The sequence below is a fragment of the Priapulus caudatus genome, unplaced genomic scaffold (genome assembly GCF_000485595.1).
Source record: "Priapulus caudatus unplaced genomic scaffold, Priapulus_caudatus-5.0.1 Scaffold213, whole genome shotgun sequence".
Lineage (NCBI taxonomy): Eukaryota > Metazoa > Priapulida > Priapulimorpha > Priapulimorphida > Priapulidae > Priapulus > Priapulus caudatus.
In genome coordinates this window covers 214,201-232,425 of record NW_014577274.1, presented here as the reverse complement: position 1 = coordinate 232,425, position 18,225 = coordinate 214,201, and the positions used below count along the sequence as shown (strand labels likewise).

Sequence of the window (18,225 nt, the reverse complement as noted above, 5' to 3'; positions counted from 1 at the left end):
ACGAAATATTCTCATTGAATACAACGATGTGTTACATTGTTATTCATCAATGTTTTGTTGTTTGTGCATCACTACTTTATATGTAGTGATGGTGGTGCACAGAATAAGAAGACATAAGTATGTTCTGGAATCGATGATCGTGACTGTTTGTGTAAGCCAAGTAGTGGTTTGCAGCAAAAGTGTTGAATTTTGTTTAGCTCACTTATGTCCTTGTTTGTTAGGTTGATCCATAACTCGCAACCATAAAGGATTGTAGGCATGGTGACTTTCTTATATAGACCAACTGACTGTACTGGGTTTAGACCCAGGGGTTTAACGCCATATGTCCGGGTCCGGCCCGGGCCCGGCTCGGGCCCGGGTCCATTGATAATCGGTAAACACCTTTTCCGTGTTTCGTGTTGACATTTTGATAAAAGTAAGTAAAATAAATGCTACGGGGTTTGACACTTCTTTTGGTTAGTTTCCTTTCGTTTTGCATAATACTTAAAAACCACATTTCATAGAATTACCCTAGTACCACACACAAGTGAGCCCGGACCCATTCTACATCAGTCCGGATCCATTCTACACCAGTCCGGACTCATTATTTACCAGTCCGGACCCATTCTACATCAGTCCGGACCCATTCTACATCAGTCTTGACTCATTATGTACCAGTCCGGACCCATTCTGTATCAGTCCGGACCCATTCTACACCAGTCCGGACTCATTATGTACCAGTCCGGACCCATTCTGTATCAGTCCGGACCCATTCTACACCAGTCCGGACTCATTCTGTATCAGTCCGGATCCATTATATATCAGTCCTTATTATTATTATTATTATTATTAAGGAGGGGGCTCCGGACCCGGACCGATGGATAAAACCCGGACCCGGACACGAGGTCAGAGTCCGGGTCCGGGTTTTATTCACACCCTAATTTATATGATGATGAACTGATGACATGTTGCAGATGTTTTGTGAGCCATTTCTGCATCATTCATGTGAGCATAACAAGCAGCTCTTGAGAACTTAGACCTTTGTTGCTATCCGGGACATAATGCAGAGCAATAAATGTTTTACTTTTAGTACTAGAGTTACATGTTAAGTATAGCCTGTTTGCAGTGATAATTTATAGATGGCCTTTACTGTATAGCTCCAATCCTATGTACTGTACCTGATTGTTAGCGTTGTATAGTTCTTCTTATCGGTTACAGATTGATAATGATTTTTTTTTCAGGGTTATATCTGCTTGAATTTACATTTTGATGCATGACTTTGTGTTTGGACGCATTGCATGACACTTCATCTGTCAGTGAGCTGCCCAAGAAACCAGAATGTGGAGACCATTTTATAATAAATTAGAGTCACTTGGCTCGGGAGTTAAACGGTATGAGTCAGCAGTCGTCAGAAAAGAAACGTACTCATGATGAAATATGAATTAGGCGGCAGGTCATTGTGACGAAAAAGTAGGCCTTGTCTTTTACCCTCGCTTTTGTATCGCAGTTTCAGTTTTGACACTGTGTTTCTGGGACGCTTCCTGAGGCTGCAGAAGGTGATGTTTCCAGGAGTGACATCGATCACAGTTCTCCTGTTCATCTTTCTTCTCACCATCCTGCTGTTACGTAAGTGGAGACCGAGTGGTCATAGCTAGTGCATGGGGAAAACTATTTAGGAATAGGAAGTCGGGTGCAAGTCGTGAAAAACGTAAAATCTATACGATATTAGAGAGTATAGTTGCATTTCAGGAGGATGTAATACGAAGATGATCGAATGTCTGCAAGTATTATTATTTTGTGTTGGGAGGCATATGTAACTGTTCAGTAGTAGTTAATTAGGTTTATGTAAAACTGAATGCATTTTAAATATACTACTACTGGTTTCATGATTTTATTTTAATATTATTCTATATTCCATACTATTTAATACAAAACCTGTGTTCATACGTTGTAGCAATTGTATCTTCAGTAGTTAAAATGCATAATGTTGCAGCCTATGTATTTCATCAGACATCTCATATATCTTCTTTACTTTTACTAGAGGAAGTAGTCACATACAGTGTGGGTTTGCTGCCATCTCGTTTCTACAAAGTGTTGGGTGAAAAGGATATGCCAGGGTTCAAGACAGAGCTCATCTTTGCGACTATACTCATTTGTGCAATTGCATTTGTAAGATATTTTTTGTTTTTACAAAACGAATCGGAAAGATTTAATACTTGGCGCATATGTGATTTTCTTTCAAGCAGAGCATTCATACATCATGTATCTGAAATTTTGAACAGTGCAGTATTGCCAGATGAAAGCTCCTATATCAGGAAATCATGGAAAATAAATGGTTTAAATCATATTGTAGTCATGATGTTTAGCATATATGTCATATTCAGACAATTAAGTGCATTTTTTCCAAGCTTAACGTATTCATCTCTAAACAGCACCGCTACTCTTACTGGCACAATGGGACCAGCTCACTGGGAAACCTAATAATAATATCTTCAGCACTTTACTAACATTTTCGTGACTGCATTGAAAGGAGATTGAAATGCTGTCTGTCTTCTCTCTCTCTCTCTCTCTCTCTCTCTCTCTCTCTCACTCTCTCACTCTCCCGCTCCTTCTCCCTCTTCCTCTCTCCCTCTCTCCCTCTCCTCTCTTTCTAGACATGTAAGAGGAAGTAGCATTAACAAGTAGTATTACAGTAACATATACAGGTACACTACCGATTTTCCGGACACTGATGGTTGGGAACCTCTTTTAGTTCTGATAAAATTCACCGGGTGGCCACCACATTGTTTTGCTCAAATTTTACCCTAGCTATGGCATCTAAGGCAGGTGCAAGTGTCAGTGGTGGTTTACATTAATTTTCATTTAATATTTGTTGACATTTCTAGCAGTGCATGGTGCTTTAGAGATGATGGGAGGTATTTAGTTGCTCAGAGGTGTATTGTTGAATTATTATTATGGGACCTCTTTTGGTCCGGAAAAACGGATGATCCAAAAAGGCCTTGGAACCAAGGGTTCCGGAAAATCGGTTGTGTACCTGTACTGGTTATCTCAGTATTACTTAAATGTTTGAATGTTTCAGATAAAGAGTACGGGTCAGTACACCAGCTCCCTACTTTATGTAACTTGGAGAAAGTTTGTGTGCAATAGGCTTCATCGCATATACTTCCAGGACTCAAACTATTACAAGCTTAATGTATTGGACAACACCATTGACAATCCGTATGTTTTCAGTTGTAACATGTATAGAAAAGTCACTAGTTACATTTATAACGAAAGTGATAAGAATCGTTTCTATAATTATAGAAATTTCTTAAATTATTTTTCCCAGGTTTCAAGATTTTACCCGACACTCATGATGTGTTTTTCTGTAATATATTGTTGATATTTAATAGAATTATTATAACTGAGTATTGAAGTGGTTAGTGCTTGTTAGCTCAGCTGACGAAGTCAGATGCAGCTTGTAGAATCGCATGAATGTCCGTCCGGCCGTCTGTGCGTCAACAGTTACGGCACAAATCTTAACCGTGCAACATACGAATTTGATATTCGGGACGTGGGGGGGGGGTATCGCGAAAAGGACTCGGTATGTCGAAGGAGATGTGTCAATGGAGGGGGAATATTTTCCCCTTAACTTAAGGTATAGGAGGAAATACGGAATTGCGGCACAAATCTCAACGGCTCGACCTACGCTCTTAATATTCGATGTATAGTGTGATGGGGAGGAAACCCATCACCAGCGTGAAATTGGAGGTCAAATGGCAGGGTGGAGAAAGGTCAGATATCAGACATTTTCTGAGGACATGGTCTGATGGACCGAGTGCAAAACTTTTTTGTTTCAGCGCTGACCTACCATTTTTATCACTTTATTGAAATGACCGTGAAATCTACTTTCCGTTGACGTGCGAAGAGTAAGTGTCTGATCATAACCTTTTGACCCTCAAGAGGAGGGTTAAACATGGATTTGTTGACTGTTAACAAAAGACGGAACTGCTTTTGCTATTAGAGCCCCCTCCACCTGCCCCCTCATCCCTCCACCCTCCCCCCCACCACCAGCACTACACTTGCGCTCAACGCATATCCATGATAACGTTAATATAGCGAAGTCATTAAAGTTACACAGCTATATTTTTATTACTGTACTACCGGTATAGCAAAGCCTATCAACGCGGTGGCAGGAGCGCGCACTTGATTCGGTTGCCAGTGAGTTTATCAGAAGAATACCCGGCTACATTACACGTCAGTTGAGCGCCGTCGCTCTGCAGCACTTGTTTTAGTAATTGCTCCATTTTAATATTTTATAGCTATACATATTTTAGCTCACTGTAAAGGGAATAGTAAAATGGTAGGTAATGTAATTATTATAGGAGTACATGATAAATACATGGGAAAACCCATTTATTAATCTACTAGTGGGTATATTAATGAAAATAGGAGAGGTGTAAAGTGTAAATTGTAATTTCTTCACGTACAAGCACATAGCTGCGATCTTATGCAGAGACCAGAGAATTACGCAGGATGTGGACAAGCTTTGCAAACAGTTCAGCCAGGTTGTGCCTGAGCTTCTTATTTCTCCATTCACGATCGCATACTACACATATCAAGCATGGAAGAGGTAGGAATGAAGTGTCGTCTATTTAGTTCTTAACTATACAGTATAGTACTATAACTGAATTTCAGTACTCAGCATGAGAAATTATGTTCGAGTGGCACCATTGTTAAGTGGGAATATGAGAAGCCTACCATTTCAGCATCCACGATGTGCTACGTCCATGTAAGAGGAATTCATTTATAAGCTAGCAAAAACGTTCCTTGGTCATAGTATAACAGTTGTGCAACCCTCTATAACTAACCTACCTATTTCTCTCCCTCTCCGTCTCTCTCCTTCCTCTCTCCCTCTATCTGTCTATCTCTCTCTCTTTCTCTCTCTCTCTCTCTCTCTTTCTCTCTCTCCTCTCTCGCTCACTCGCTTTCTCTCCTCCCCTCTCCTCCCTCCCTCCCTGCCTCCCTCACTCCCTCTCTCTCTGTATATTTGCCTATACATATATGTGTGCCATTGTATTCTGCCAGCACTGGTTGGCTGGGACCGGTCAGCGTCTTTGTGTTCTTCGTCGTGAGCACGGTGGTGAACAAGCTTCTCATGTCTCCCATAGTCAACCTCGTTGTCCAGCAGGAGAAAAACGAGGGCAATTTCAGGTGAGCGCGCGAGTGGCAGGGTAAAAAATACACGGGAGCGATGAGCGATTCGCTCTTCAAACCTCCGAAATCGCTCCCGTGAGGCTCAAAATAGTTCCCGTAAAACATTTTTGACGAGAGCTATATTTTCCACAAACTTGAAAAAGAGCTCCCGTGAAAAAAAAAGTCATTTTTTCCCTGGCGAGTGGTGTATACATAATAATACCGAAATGAAAAACTTTAAACGCGCTTGGCCCCCTGAAGGCACGTGATTGTATGCATTAACATTTAGAAACCTCCATGTAGGGTTTTTGATTTTGGTCTTATCTTATTGCAAAGATTAGTACTGATTTCTCCAGTGAGTAGCGTGATTTACAATGGTCAGTCAAATGTCTGAACACAAGTTCCCTATCCTAAGATGAACATCCACAGTGGTGTAATTTGCTATTTTGATCGAGGATAAGTGAAGATAATTCATTTAGATTTGGTTAAAATCATAGTTTAGTGTTTTTTTTCGTTATCGCGCTTGTGATGTCTTGACACGAGGTGAAAATCATGCCATTCGTGCCTAAATCGTATGTAGAAGTATGCATTAGCAGTACCTATATATGCTATTAAACTGCTACAATCGCACAGCTATCAATGTCAGTATTTACCACTACTGTAGTCACATAGATTCCATTGTGTCAATGAGTTTACATATAGATCTAGATATACACAGTATACTGTGGATATATCCACGTTTATCAATTGCTATTAGTGGCAGCACTCGCTACTGCAGTGAGCCAGTTATATCAAACGGATATGAAAATCTGTTTAATGGGTGGAGGGAGGGAAGGGTAGGGGAGGGAAATGAAGATGAAGAGGAGATATAGAAAGAGGCGTGCTTCTTCTACATACTCTGTTCCATCTCTTACTGCTTCTCTCTAGGAGGTCGTTCCTGTTTTGCTCTCCTTTTCTATTATACAACCTTCCTTTCCTGTCCACCAAACTGCTCATCCCTTTACTCTGACTAATTGTGAGTCCATCGAATATTCTATTTTTAGCTCATCTGACATAGTCAGATGCAGCTTGTAGAATCCCATGAGCATGCGTCCGTGCGTCCGTCCGTCCGTCAACAGTTGGGCACAAATCTTAACCGCTTGACGTACGGTCACGATATTCGGGACGTTGGGGGGGATCGTCAAAACGAGTTGGGATGTCGAAGCTGGGGGTCAAAGGTCAAGAGGTGTAAAAGAAGGGGGAACATTCCCTCCTTAACTTAAGGTATAGGGAGGAAATGCAGAATTGCGGCACAAATCTAAACGGCTCGACCTAGGCTCGTGATAGTCGGTGTATAGCATCATGGTAGGAAAAGCCATCACTGTGCCGAAATTGGAGGTCACGGGTCAAAGGTCAATGGGGCACAGGGCAGATTTTAGACATTTTCTGAGGACATGGTCTGACGGAGCGATTGAAAAACTTTTTTGTTTCAGCGGTGACCTAGCATTTTTATGGCTTTATTGAAAGGACCATGAAATGTACTTTCTGCTGACATGCAAAGAGTAAGTGTCGGATAACCTTTTGACCCTCAAGAGGAGGGTTAAACATTGATTTGTTTCTCAACTGCGTTGGCAGTTTTACCAGAGTACCTGTGGTTGTGGAAAGCTCCCATTTTACAGTGAAATTCCACACATAACTCTTACTTGAACAACGCTTACTTAGGAGATAATGAGATGACTTATGAATAGTTGGAATACAGTCACTAGCATTCAAATAATTACCCAGGAGTGAGGCTGCAGATTTCCCAGACATAATTTAATTTTCTCATCAAATTTTGGCACCAATATAGACGCAAGTGTGTACGTTCTTGAGCTTATTCGGTCCACTAATCACTGGCCCACCTTGTACTGAAATTAGTTTACAGATATTTGCTATCGTATTGCTGTAAATTGTAATCTTGCACGAGCTGCTCTGGTTGTATCAACTATTGAGCTATTTTTAACGAGCCAGATGTGCCTCGCAAGGGGTTTAATGTACCTTATTACCTGACACCATAGAACGCACGTTATGTATAGTAATAATATGGTAATTATTCGCTCCTGTTTTTTGCAATCCATCGTCACACTGACAGCTGCCATTGCTGCAATTAATGCTTTGGCTGACCGATCATTCGATGCATCGATGCCTTTGATAGCGGCCCGCCATCTATCGGAATTTAATTACACTAGTTTGAAGTGTTGTTTTTTGGGTTAGAAATGAACGTATGTATAGGACGTCTTGCTATGCACAAATGAATTTATCAGCAGAACACCAGACACCAGATGAGCCCTGTCGCTCTGCGGCACTTGTTAGTTTTCAATGTGACAGTATTTTCCAGGACCCTTCTTTTTATCTGCTGGAGTCACACCTGTACAAACGTCAACGTGCTTTTAGTACTCATGTCTATTACAAATTTAATAAATCATCATTATCCTAACCCTAACTATATAATCCGTCCCTCAAACCCAACCCCTAACACTAATCTTAGCGATTACATACCCCTAACTTTGCCCTTATCATAACTTAAACCTTATTCAGCCTCTCATTAAAAACTATAGTCCTAAAGAAGGGTATATATTCTACTGTTTATGTCAGTGTGCGTGCGTGAGTGCATGGTCGTGTGTGTGCGTGCAGGCTGTATTCATGCATGCTGACTCACTCACTGGGCAGGTTCAAGCACATGCAGATACGCGCAAACGCCGAGTCGGCAGCATTCTACAAGGCTGACAGGGTCGAGGAGGCACGGACCAATCAGAAGCTGGACTTGCTGTTAGACATACAAGCACGGCTGATGAACCGGGAATATCTCCTACATTGTAAGCTACGCATGCAGCCCTCCCATCTATGTTTTATCTCACCTTTATCGCAATGACCTAGTCGATACGTTTAATCTTTTTCACTCAAGTTTCTGTTGACTTGCCAACTTCCAGGTAAAACTTTACACATAAACCTGGATGTATATTTCGATTAAAATATTAAATGATTTTATAAATGCTTATACAATTGTCTTTTGATTAAATTTTCCATTCCAGCAATAATCAGTGATAGTGTTTAGGAGACAATACATTTGACAATACAATACATTTAGTTGGCTTTTGGCAGATTTTATTGACGATCGATTCAACGTTGTTGTATTGTTTTAGTTTCGATAAACTTCATTGACTACATCGGGAGCATTCTGAGCTATGTTGTGCTGGCGATACCAATATTTGCTGGTGTTTATGATGACCTAAATTCGGCTGACCTCTCTGCACTCATTAGCCAGGTTAAAAAGCTTATGATATTCTTTGCCTCGTGTGAGGGGGAGGGGAGTGGTTAATTTCAAGATGCAAGGTTTGTCCATTTTTAGCTCGCCTTGACATCGTCAAGATGAGCTATTGCCATGGGGTGTCATCCGTCGTACGTCCGTCCGTCTGTCCGTCCGTCCGTCAACATTTGGCTACGGTCAACGATAACTCAAGAACCGTTTGACACACATGTTTCAAATTGCATATAGTTGTTACTCCTATGGGAGAGGTTTGAACATCCTATTTTGGAGCACGCCAGTCAACCTACATTCGAGCCACGTCCACTTTTTGGCAAAAATGGAAATGGCCATAAGTCAGTTCAGGTTCAATGAATTTTGCTCATTTCTGGTATGTGTATGAATGAGGACTGGCCCCAAAACGTATCACACGGGTTTTGATTTTTTTTTTTATATTGCAATATAGTAGGTAGATTTTGGCAATTTCACTATGGTCATTTCCAGCTGCTTGCGCTACGGGTCAACATAACTCAAGAAATCCGCTTGACCACATGGTTTCAACTATGATATTACAGTTGTTTATCTATATGGAGAGATTTGAATTCCGATATTTCGTAGCACGCCAGTCGACCTATTTCAGCCACTGTCCATTTTGGCAAAAATGGAAATGGCCATAAGTCAGTTCAGGTTCAATGGATTTTGCTCATTTCTGATATGTGTTTGGCAAAAATAAAAATGGCCATCTAAATTCATTCGATTTTGTTAAATTTTGGTATGTGAATGTGTAAGGCAGCCCAAAACATGTTGTTACTACCTATGGAGAGATGACAGTGCCTGATTACGTTTATTTCGTCTTAACTGGTCAACGAACTGTACAATCATAACTATATACGTGTAATATTTGTGTTTTAGATTTTTCGGTGACAGTACATTTGACTGGAATATTTTATTGTTTTTATTTGCGCGATATTCAAAAACCAAAATGGCGATCATTTAGGCGTAGCGCCATCTCTCGTCAAGATTTCAGACTTTCAGATCTGAAACATTAATTTTCGCATCAAAACTTATGCAATGCATATATCATTATCACGAGTATATAATGGGAGATATGCTATATAATGGGAGTTCTCCTATATATACTCTTGCTTTATATATCCCCGCTCCCTCTTCTATCACACCCAAGGTGAGCTACAGTACGTGTCATTGACACTTTCATTATTATCTGAGAACTAGAAAACATCAGATTAATTTTTCGGGATTCGGCAATAGAAGTCGATCGGGACGTCGGAATGCCGAAATTGCAATTTTAGTTGAGCGGGAACTGGGAAGTGGCATATTTTTTTAGCTGGGAAACTGGATATTAATCCCCCAGACACATTTTCCCACTTGCTTACTGTAACGTCTTTCAATATCATATTAACAGGAGTACATTAACGATTACATTACCAGTACATCGTACGGTTGTATAGTTGTTGTAAATGTACTCTTCGTATTAAATAAATGTAATATCATGAACATGTATTATATTATTGTCATGTGGCTTTGATCTCTCAACACAATAAAACAGTTTTGGCTTTTAAATGCTTTCATTATTCTCTCCCAATTGATGGCTCTGTGCTGTACTTAATAATTCCTGATTGAGATGTTACCTTTTCTTTTCAGACTGCATTTGTATGCATCTATCTCATCTTTTCATTCACACGCCTCATAGACCAGTCTGTGAAGCTGACAGATATTGCTGGAACGGCACACAGGTAGTGATTTATAAGTCGGGTGCACATAAATAATTACCACTAAAATCTCTAGTATATAATTAGATGATAAGAAAACTTACTGTAGATGTTATGTTAGGTTTGCTTTTAGTTATAATTTCTCATGGGTTCTTTTTATTGTTAGAATGATATTTTGCAGAAATAGCATTAGACAGTCTTTCTGAAATCTGTGAAAGATAATAAAGCTACGTTCAGTAGCTGTTTAGCTCGCCTTGACATCGTCAAGATGAGCTATTGCCATGGGGTGTCGTCTGTCGTACGTCCATCCGGCCGTCCGTCCGTCAACATATGGCTACGGTCAACGATAACTCAAGAACCGTTTGACCCACATGTTTCAAATTGCATATAGTTGTTACTCCTATGGGAGAGGTTTGAACATTCTATTTTGGAGCACGCCAGTTGACCTACATTCGAGCCACGTCCACTTTTTGGCAAAAATGGAAATGGCCACAAGTCAGTTCAGGTTTAATGGGTTTTGCTCATTTCTGGTATGTGAATGAATGAGGACTGGCCCCAAAACATATCACACAGGTTTTAAAAAAAAATTTAAATTATGCAAATTAGGTAGATTTATGGCCATAGTGTCTGCCTACGGTCAACGATAGCTCAAGAACCTTTTGACCCCCTACTTTTGAGTCACGCCCACTTTTTGGCAAAAATGAAAATGGCCATCTAAATTCATTCGATTTTGTTAAATTTTAATGTGAATGTGTAAGGCTAGCCCCAAAACAGTTGTTACTCCTGGGAGAGATAACAACGTCCTATTACGTTTATTTCGTCTAACTGGTTAACAACTCTACAATCATACCTATATACGTGTAATATTGTGTTTTAGATTCTTCGTTACAGTAATTTGACTGGAATATTTTATTGTTTTTATTTGCGCGATATTCGAAAACCAAAATGGCGATCTTTTAGGCGTAGTGCCATCTCTCGTCAAGATATCAGACTTTCAGATCTGAAACATTAATTTTCGCATCAAAACTTATGCATATATCATTATCAAGAGTATATAATGGGAGATATGCTATATAATATGGGAGTTCTCCCATATATACTGTTGCTTTATATATCCCCCCTCCCTCTTCTATCACACCCAAGGTGAGCTACAGTGTCATTGACACTTTCATTTATGTTTCCTTTGTGTTATTCTGTTTGATTAGTTGTTCATTTCTTTGCTTTCTTCACTGTGTGAGGGTGTTGTATGTGATGTATGTTTTGATATAATAGCATATGGTACAGATTTAATATGTATAATATCTTTATTTAATAGGATAGGAGAGTTAATAGAGGTCATTCAACGTGTGGAAAAGCCCAACACTATTAACAGTAGTAGCTCTAGTGGATTTGACAGCAGTGCTACTGCAGAATCACTGTAAGTGAAGTGGAGCTGTTAATTTTAGATAATTTTGGATAATTTTAGAACTGAACACATAGAATAAGGGAGGATTCATCAAAAAATTTTCATTTAAAAGGCTCTTAAAATGCATCAGTAAATCTTAGCATTTTCATATCACTTAATTGTAATTATTTCATTGTAAATTTACCCAAAAATTTTTAAGGAATGTTTCTCATTGGAATCGCACTTTTTTGTTATTATTCCATTAAAAGTTCACCCATTCACGTGGCATGACACTAATTTGAAACTAATTTGAATAATGTTGTTTACTTCGTAGCATGGATAAGAGTGTCACGTGCATGGAGCATGTGCGACTCGCATACAAACTAGAGAATGTCAGTTACGCACCACCGAATGACGACAAGCTTTTAGTAAAAGGTATATACAATCAAATTTGTGATTTGTTTACATCTATAGAATGGATATCTCTCTATAAAGAACACTTTTGGGATTTTCCTCAAGTAACCCTTATATAGGAATTGTCTATATTCAACATGTTCACGGCCTAACCCGCAGTAAACGTGGTGATTACAATAGCATTTAACCATTTATGGTTTTATGAGTACATTAAATATTCTATTGTGTAGCCACGTACCATAGTTCTCACAAGAGCTGTGAAAATTTTAGTCGATAAAGCAGTCGCTAGTACAAAGGACATTAAATAGCAACATTAACAGACACAGTCCCTCGGCGCCACCACCCGAACCATGCAGTGGTGATCATGCGTCTGTGCGTGTCCATTCAGGTCTGAATATGCAGATCATGGGTGGCGTGAACATTCTTGTGACTGGAGACAGCAGCTGTGGCAAAACCTCACTAATGCGCATCTTGGCCGGGCTCTGGAACTCTGCCTCAGGTGATGTGCGGTGTCGGGGTGGGTTGCTGGTTATGTAGGAGGAAGCGTGCTCTTCCACATGGGTTGGTAACTTGGTAGGTGTGATAATGTCGTTGCTGGTTTTATTCTGACATGTCAGTAATGAGATATGCATAATATGGATGGTATTAGGTTATTAGAATTGTATCTCTCTCACGCACGCATGCACACTCCTTGTTACTCCATTTATATCTTCCTCCCTTCCCCTTTCTATCTCTCACTCATTCTCCCTCTTACTCCCTATATACCTTTTCCCCTCCCCCTCTCAATCTCTCTCTCTCTCTCCCTCCCTCTTGCTCCATATATACTTTCCTCCCTCCCCCTCTCTATCTCACTATTTCTGCCTCTTTTTTTTTCTCCATAATCTCTCACTTTCTTTCTCCCCCCACCTATACACAATGCATGCATTCATGCACGCACACGCACACGCACACGCACACGCACACGCAAGCACGCACGCACACATGCACACACGCAAGCATGCACGCACACAGCAACATAACAACACAAACATGTATAATGATCATCTTATTTCTACAGGTAAAGTTGAGCAGATGATTAAAATTGGTCCAAGTGGAATGCTATTTCTTCCTCAAAAGCCATTCTTAAGTGATGGTAGTCTGAGGCAGCAGGTATGGTTAAAAACTTCATGTGTAGCTCATAAACATGTAACTTTGGTATACAAACATTAGAGTAGATATATGGGCATTGTTCTGGTTATCATTCAACCAATATTCTATAGTAGGGTGTCTATTTATTGTCAACTGATTATGTTTTATACAGATAATATACCCATTCAAAGACAGCTATGCTGGAACAGGTAGGATATATTTCATCATGATCATGTGTGGGATCAGCATTGGAATAGCATTCGTGGTAATCCGGGAAGGTGTAATCCTGATTTCATTCAATCGAATACCGGTGACATGGGTTCTATAGAGAGGTGTCTGATTGCTCCATATCTTTTATATTCTGGTTAGAATAGTGTAAAACACGTGTGTCTTGTTAATTATGACTGTCCTTGCTGTGTAGCGATTGCACTAACTTACTGACTTAATTGTTGACAGGTTCAGAAGAGGATGCGAAAATATTAGAGTATTTGAATCTAGTCGACATGACCACACTACTGGAAAGGACTGAGGGTCTGGACACTTACCAGGAATGGAACTGGTACTTACTGCACATCTTGACATCTATAATAATTATATATATATTGATATATTGATATATTTATTTATTTATTTATTTATTATATAGCTGTAATATCAACAGCATGTAATTTAATTTGTAGGGCCTACTCTGCGGAATTTTACGGAATAGTCTGCACAATAGATAATTTTACGGTTTGAGAAACGACTATAGGTTCTAATAAGTATAGATATGTGATACATTTCCCCATCTTTAGGCAGTTATAACCTATATAGGTTTCCCAGCCACTTAGCTGGTGAGTTAATGATTAGGTGATTCATGCAGACGTAATCATTTGTAGGTACGACGTACTGTCTCCGGGAGAGATGCAGAGGCTATCGTTTGTTCGACTCTTCTTCCATTCGCCCATGTTTGCAGGTGAGAGTTGAATTTTGAATCGTAACGTCCAGCAAGAAAGCACAGGATGGATTTCAATGGATGCATTCTTGGGAAATTTGTGAATTTGTTAGAATTTATAGCGAAGTCACCTTAGTATATGCAGCTTTTGAGATAAAGCGTTCCGGGTAAGGGCCCCAGTCGGGGATGAGCGGTCATTTTTTTTTTTTTAATTAAAAATGACCATAATGATCTAGAGATATCTGAACCTATATATCCGGATTAAATATGCACTTAGGAACTTATTTTTGTAAAAATCTCATTTTTGTCCAGGTAGGCCATTTTCAGCATTGACATGTGTGCGTGCTTATTACTCAAAACAATGACTTGCGACTTATTCCGTATTATGCTGGAGCGGGTCACATTTATGTACTCACAGCACCTGTAAAAACTGAGAGTGCCTGCCCGGCAGCAATTAAATGCCGTATCGTGTGCTTTTTTAGGGAAAGGCCGACGGTTGTTGGCTTGTACTGGTAAAGGAGTGTTGACTTTATTGCATGTTGTACTTCAGTTCTCGATGAAGCTACCAGTGCAGTGTCAGCCAACATGGAAAAGACACTCTACGCTACCTGTCGGCAGCTAGGGATAACTTTGGTGAGTGTTGGACATCGTGCATCCGTGAGGCAATATCATGATGTTGAACTGAACCTAGATGGCACTGGAGGTTGGAAAATGGATCCCATTAAGACAGAGTCACCCAGTGAACAAGAGCTTTCTAACCATCTGTGATTTCATTTGATATATAATAGCAAGTTGCCATTAATTATTGATTTATGTGCCCCAGAATTTATATGAGAAATTATTTTTGTATAATTATTATTTCGTGCAGTCTGTATATAGACAAAAAGTCTATAGGAGATTTTTGTACAAATCTCTGTTTGTGAGCTAAAATTAAAAACGTGGATAAGAAGTTTTCTGTGGAATAGCATTCTATCGTCCATCTACCCTGTCGTTACCAGTTCTAAGCCTTATTAACTACACTTCATGATACTGCCATCACGTTACCTACCGGTTGAATATTGGCAGTACTGTCAGAGGTGTATTAATTGCTGCCATCTGGCTAGAGGCAATCCACATGCTCTTTGTCATAGGCAAGCTCAAACCTGAAGGGACTGTAATTTCCCAACCGAAGATTCTTGCTGATAAATCAGGTCAATTGTGATATCACAAAGCAGTTAAGTTATCAAAGAGCTATTGTGGTGTCACATAGTAGTTGTCATATAACAGCACAATTGGAATATCACAGAGAAATTAGGATGTCGCAGAGCAGTTGGGATATCACAGCGCAATTGTGGTGTCATACAAAGATTGTGGTCATGCCATATGCATTGCCAATTTCCAATTGCCACGGATGCCCTGTATCACCTCTGTACTGCTTATCGGTCACACAGCCACGTCAGGCTGTGTTTATTGTTGGACCCTGTAGTGCTTACACATCATGTGTGCAGACTAGCACAACAAATGGCAGATTGTGTGAACATGCTATGCTGGTGAACACGGCAGAAGTTGACCAAACATTAGAGGGTGCTGTGAGTGGATTGCAACTAGTTTGTATATTGTGCACTCTACTATATTTCCAACAGGTGGCGGCAGCTTAGTTCAGATCATTCGGTTTACAGACAGTGACAAAACGTTTGTACTATTAGGTCGAGTACTACTTTTTAAAAAGTAGTACTAAAAAGTGCTATTAGTGAATGGGTTGAAACTTCCATCTAGCAGGAATTCTCAAAAAAAATTCATATACCGTTCAATTACAATCAAGATGAGGCCAGTTTACATGTTCATTAAATGAAATGCGTAGGTACCAGATATACTCTGCTACCAGTTTGAATATGTAATTGTGTCAATCATTGTGTGGTAAATATTTTTTAAACTCATGTATGTTGACCCGTCGCGTGTCTTGTTATAGGTTTTATAATGTTGCACAGTTGCAACTACAGGTGCGTTGATATATGTTGCACCTATATAGTCTCGATGTGGCGCGTGCGCGAGGTAATGGCATATCAGCTAGAGTGTTACCAGAGACACAAATATATCTAACCAATACTTTGCTATGCTGTGTTATGAAATGCCATGGTGGCATGTCAATGTGTGTCCGAGGTAACCTTGCCTCTCATATCTGGTGCTCAGTAGTGACTATGGCCTACAGTGCATTACGGCTATATTAAAATCTTTGTGACGCCTATGAAAATAAAAAAAACGTCTTTATCACACACGCACACACACACGCACACACACACGCACGCACGCACGCACGACTCGTATTCAATGAAACCGTCAAACGTAATCCAGTGGAGGCTATTGTTCCCATAGCTATAGGTGAATGCACACAAAACTACCAAATCAGCATATATATACCTTGTCAACCTCTAGCCGTTGTATGACATGTCTATGTTGCAGGAGTACAATTTTATAGCTATATAGTGTGATGTTCATGTTGACAGTAAATGTGCCAAAACATTACCAAAGTCGTTAGATTAGAAATGGTCACGGCTATGCCCAAATATGGTTAGATCCATTCCATGATGCGAAAATAGTCAGATCACAGTGGTTACAGAATTGCAGTAAAAAGAGGATGGAATTAGTACCAGGAGTAAATAATAGGAGGATACTTTACGCCTGCTTGTGTATTGTGGGTTGAGTGTTGTAAACTATGAGTATCATGAGTTTTGGAATTCGACCTTTTATTCAGTATCAGTGTAAGGGGAGTAGAGTAACGCCGTAGACTATTCCTAGTTTACCTAAGCAGATGTGATATATTACTACTAGTCTGTCGCGAACAAATTTTTTAGCAATATTAAAATCATTCGATGGCAAAACAACTGGCTGTGTTTCATTTATTTATGATCTATATTCATTCGTTCATATACATGTGCATGTACATCATTTTGTGGCACTGTTATACAACTGTCAATATTATGGAAAATGTGAAGATTTCCGTTATTTTTCCTCTGGTGTCATAACAATCTATTTGCATTTTGCTCTAGCATATACTATGTTACTTCTGTTCTACATTTTTTTTATTTTTTTTATAAGTAATGTAAACCAGAGTTTTAATATAAAACTTTGATTATATAGTTTATTTATATTCAATTACACAATATGCGTTGCTTATAAAATCAGCAACTTCACGATTTATTTATGTCCCATAAGAAAAACGATGGATGTGTCACGTAAAAAAATTATTTGCATCTTGGATCACATCCTTATACTGAAACGGTAATACATAGTAATCCTACACCCAACTTATAATATACATGCAAATCTGTACATATGTACAGATACAATTAAATTGCAGAATTATTAATAAAGGTTTATGAACTCACTTGCAGCAAATAAGCATGCAATAGTGGTTCGATCTATCGTTCAACCGTAAATCGGTCGAAAATTGCAAATGGCCATGCTATAGTCGTTGCAATATAGTTTCGCCAAAACTATATAATAGTGCTCCTGGTAGATACACCGGTGATAGTGCTCATACATAGTTTGCGAAACGTACTAAACCACAAGATGCATGTATGTTTTTAATCTACCTTGCAGACATGCAATTAGACAATACGATATCAGCATAGTAACTACTGGTATATATAGAGCAGTGTAACACGAGGAACTATGTATATATATATATATATATATATATATATATATGTACGTAGGAGCTGACGTTAGCCACAGAGCTGCAGTTTTTATCTGATGCTGGTTGCTATGTCAACGACCATAACGAACGATGAAGGTCGCCAGGCATTGGTATTCCACAAGCCTCATCTGACTACTTCCGAGGAGCCGAAGACGTGGTAAGTCAATCATGACCACCTATTTAGTCTTTTTTCCTTAATGTGCATTCTTTGGCAGTGCAGGTTATGGAGTTAGACAGTTCACATGTGATAATCTATCAAGCCGACGCCGTTCTCACTGGCTAGTGCGGCATCCAAGGTCTTCTTTCCAAAGCAAGCCTCGATTATTGTCCTTGCCGCATAGAGAGTGCGTTTCTGATCACTAGCTGAGCCGATGTCCGGGTTGATCTCTGCTAGGTCAAGACACGTCAGCATACCTGTAGACATAATGCAGGATTTTTTTCTCTCCATTTTACCCATTTTGCAGCCTGTCTATCTATCTATTTATCTCTCTCTCTCTCTCTCTCTCTCTCTCTCTATCTATCTGTCTATCTGTCTGTCTGTCT

General features: G+C 39.6%; 3 protein-coding genes across 5 annotated transcripts in view; 1 reads left to right on the top strand and 2 right to left on the bottom strand.

The window, feature by feature from the left end:
* Positions 1–1,807, bottom strand: part of LOC106807417 (transmembrane protein 53-like) — a 10,549-nt gene extending 8,742 nt beyond the window's left edge. Inside the window, exon 1 of the mRNA XM_014809740.1 lies at positions 1,798–1,807. The gene's annotated coding sequence lies outside the window, so the exon portion shown is untranslated. The remainder of the gene's footprint in view (positions 1–1,797) is intronic.
* LOC106807414 (ATP-binding cassette sub-family D member 4-like) overlaps positions 1–16,867 on the top strand; it is a 21,552-nt gene extending 4,685 nt beyond the window's left edge. The window contains exons 2-18 of one of the 2 annotated variants that reach the window (XM_014809734.1): positions 1,221–1,370; positions 1,487–1,605; positions 2,021–2,148; positions 3,059–3,198; positions 4,475–4,591; positions 5,047–5,172; positions 7,843–7,988; positions 8,316–8,437; positions 10,079–10,170; positions 11,462–11,563; positions 11,865–11,965; positions 12,333–12,443; positions 13,002–13,093; positions 13,245–13,281; positions 13,529–13,631; positions 13,951–14,027; positions 14,557–16,867. In XM_014809734.1, coding sequence (XP_014665220.1) covers positions 1,318–1,370; positions 1,487–1,605; positions 2,021–2,148; positions 3,059–3,198; positions 4,475–4,591; positions 5,047–5,172; positions 7,843–7,988; positions 8,316–8,437; positions 10,079–10,170; positions 11,462–11,563; positions 11,865–11,965; positions 12,333–12,443; positions 13,002–13,093; positions 13,245–13,281; positions 13,529–13,631; positions 13,951–14,027; positions 14,557–14,774 — 1,884 coding nt within the window. In that variant the 5' untranslated portion in view covers positions 1,221–1,317 and the 3' untranslated portion in view covers positions 14,775–16,867. The remainder of the gene's footprint in view (positions 1–1,220; positions 1,371–1,486; positions 1,606–2,020; positions 2,149–3,058; positions 3,199–4,474; positions 4,592–5,046; positions 5,173–7,842; positions 7,989–8,315; positions 8,438–10,078; positions 10,171–11,461; positions 11,564–11,864; positions 11,966–12,332; positions 12,444–13,001; positions 13,094–13,244; positions 13,282–13,528; positions 13,632–13,950; positions 14,028–14,556) is intronic. The other variant, XM_014809735.1, reaches the window with a different exon arrangement.
* Positions 16,868–16,872: 5 nt separating this feature from the next.
* The window catches only part of LOC106807416 (arginase, hepatic-like), a 9,000-nt gene continuing 7,647 nt past the window's right edge, over positions 16,873–18,225 (bottom strand). Inside the window, exon 8 of one of the 2 annotated variants that reach the window (XM_014809736.1) lies at positions 16,873–18,000. In XM_014809736.1, the coding sequence (XP_014665222.1) occupies positions 17,921–18,000 (80 nt within the window). In that variant the 3' untranslated portion in view covers positions 16,873–17,920. Of the gene's footprint in view, positions 18,097–18,225 lie in introns of both variants that reach the window. The other variant, XM_014809737.1, reaches the window with a different exon arrangement.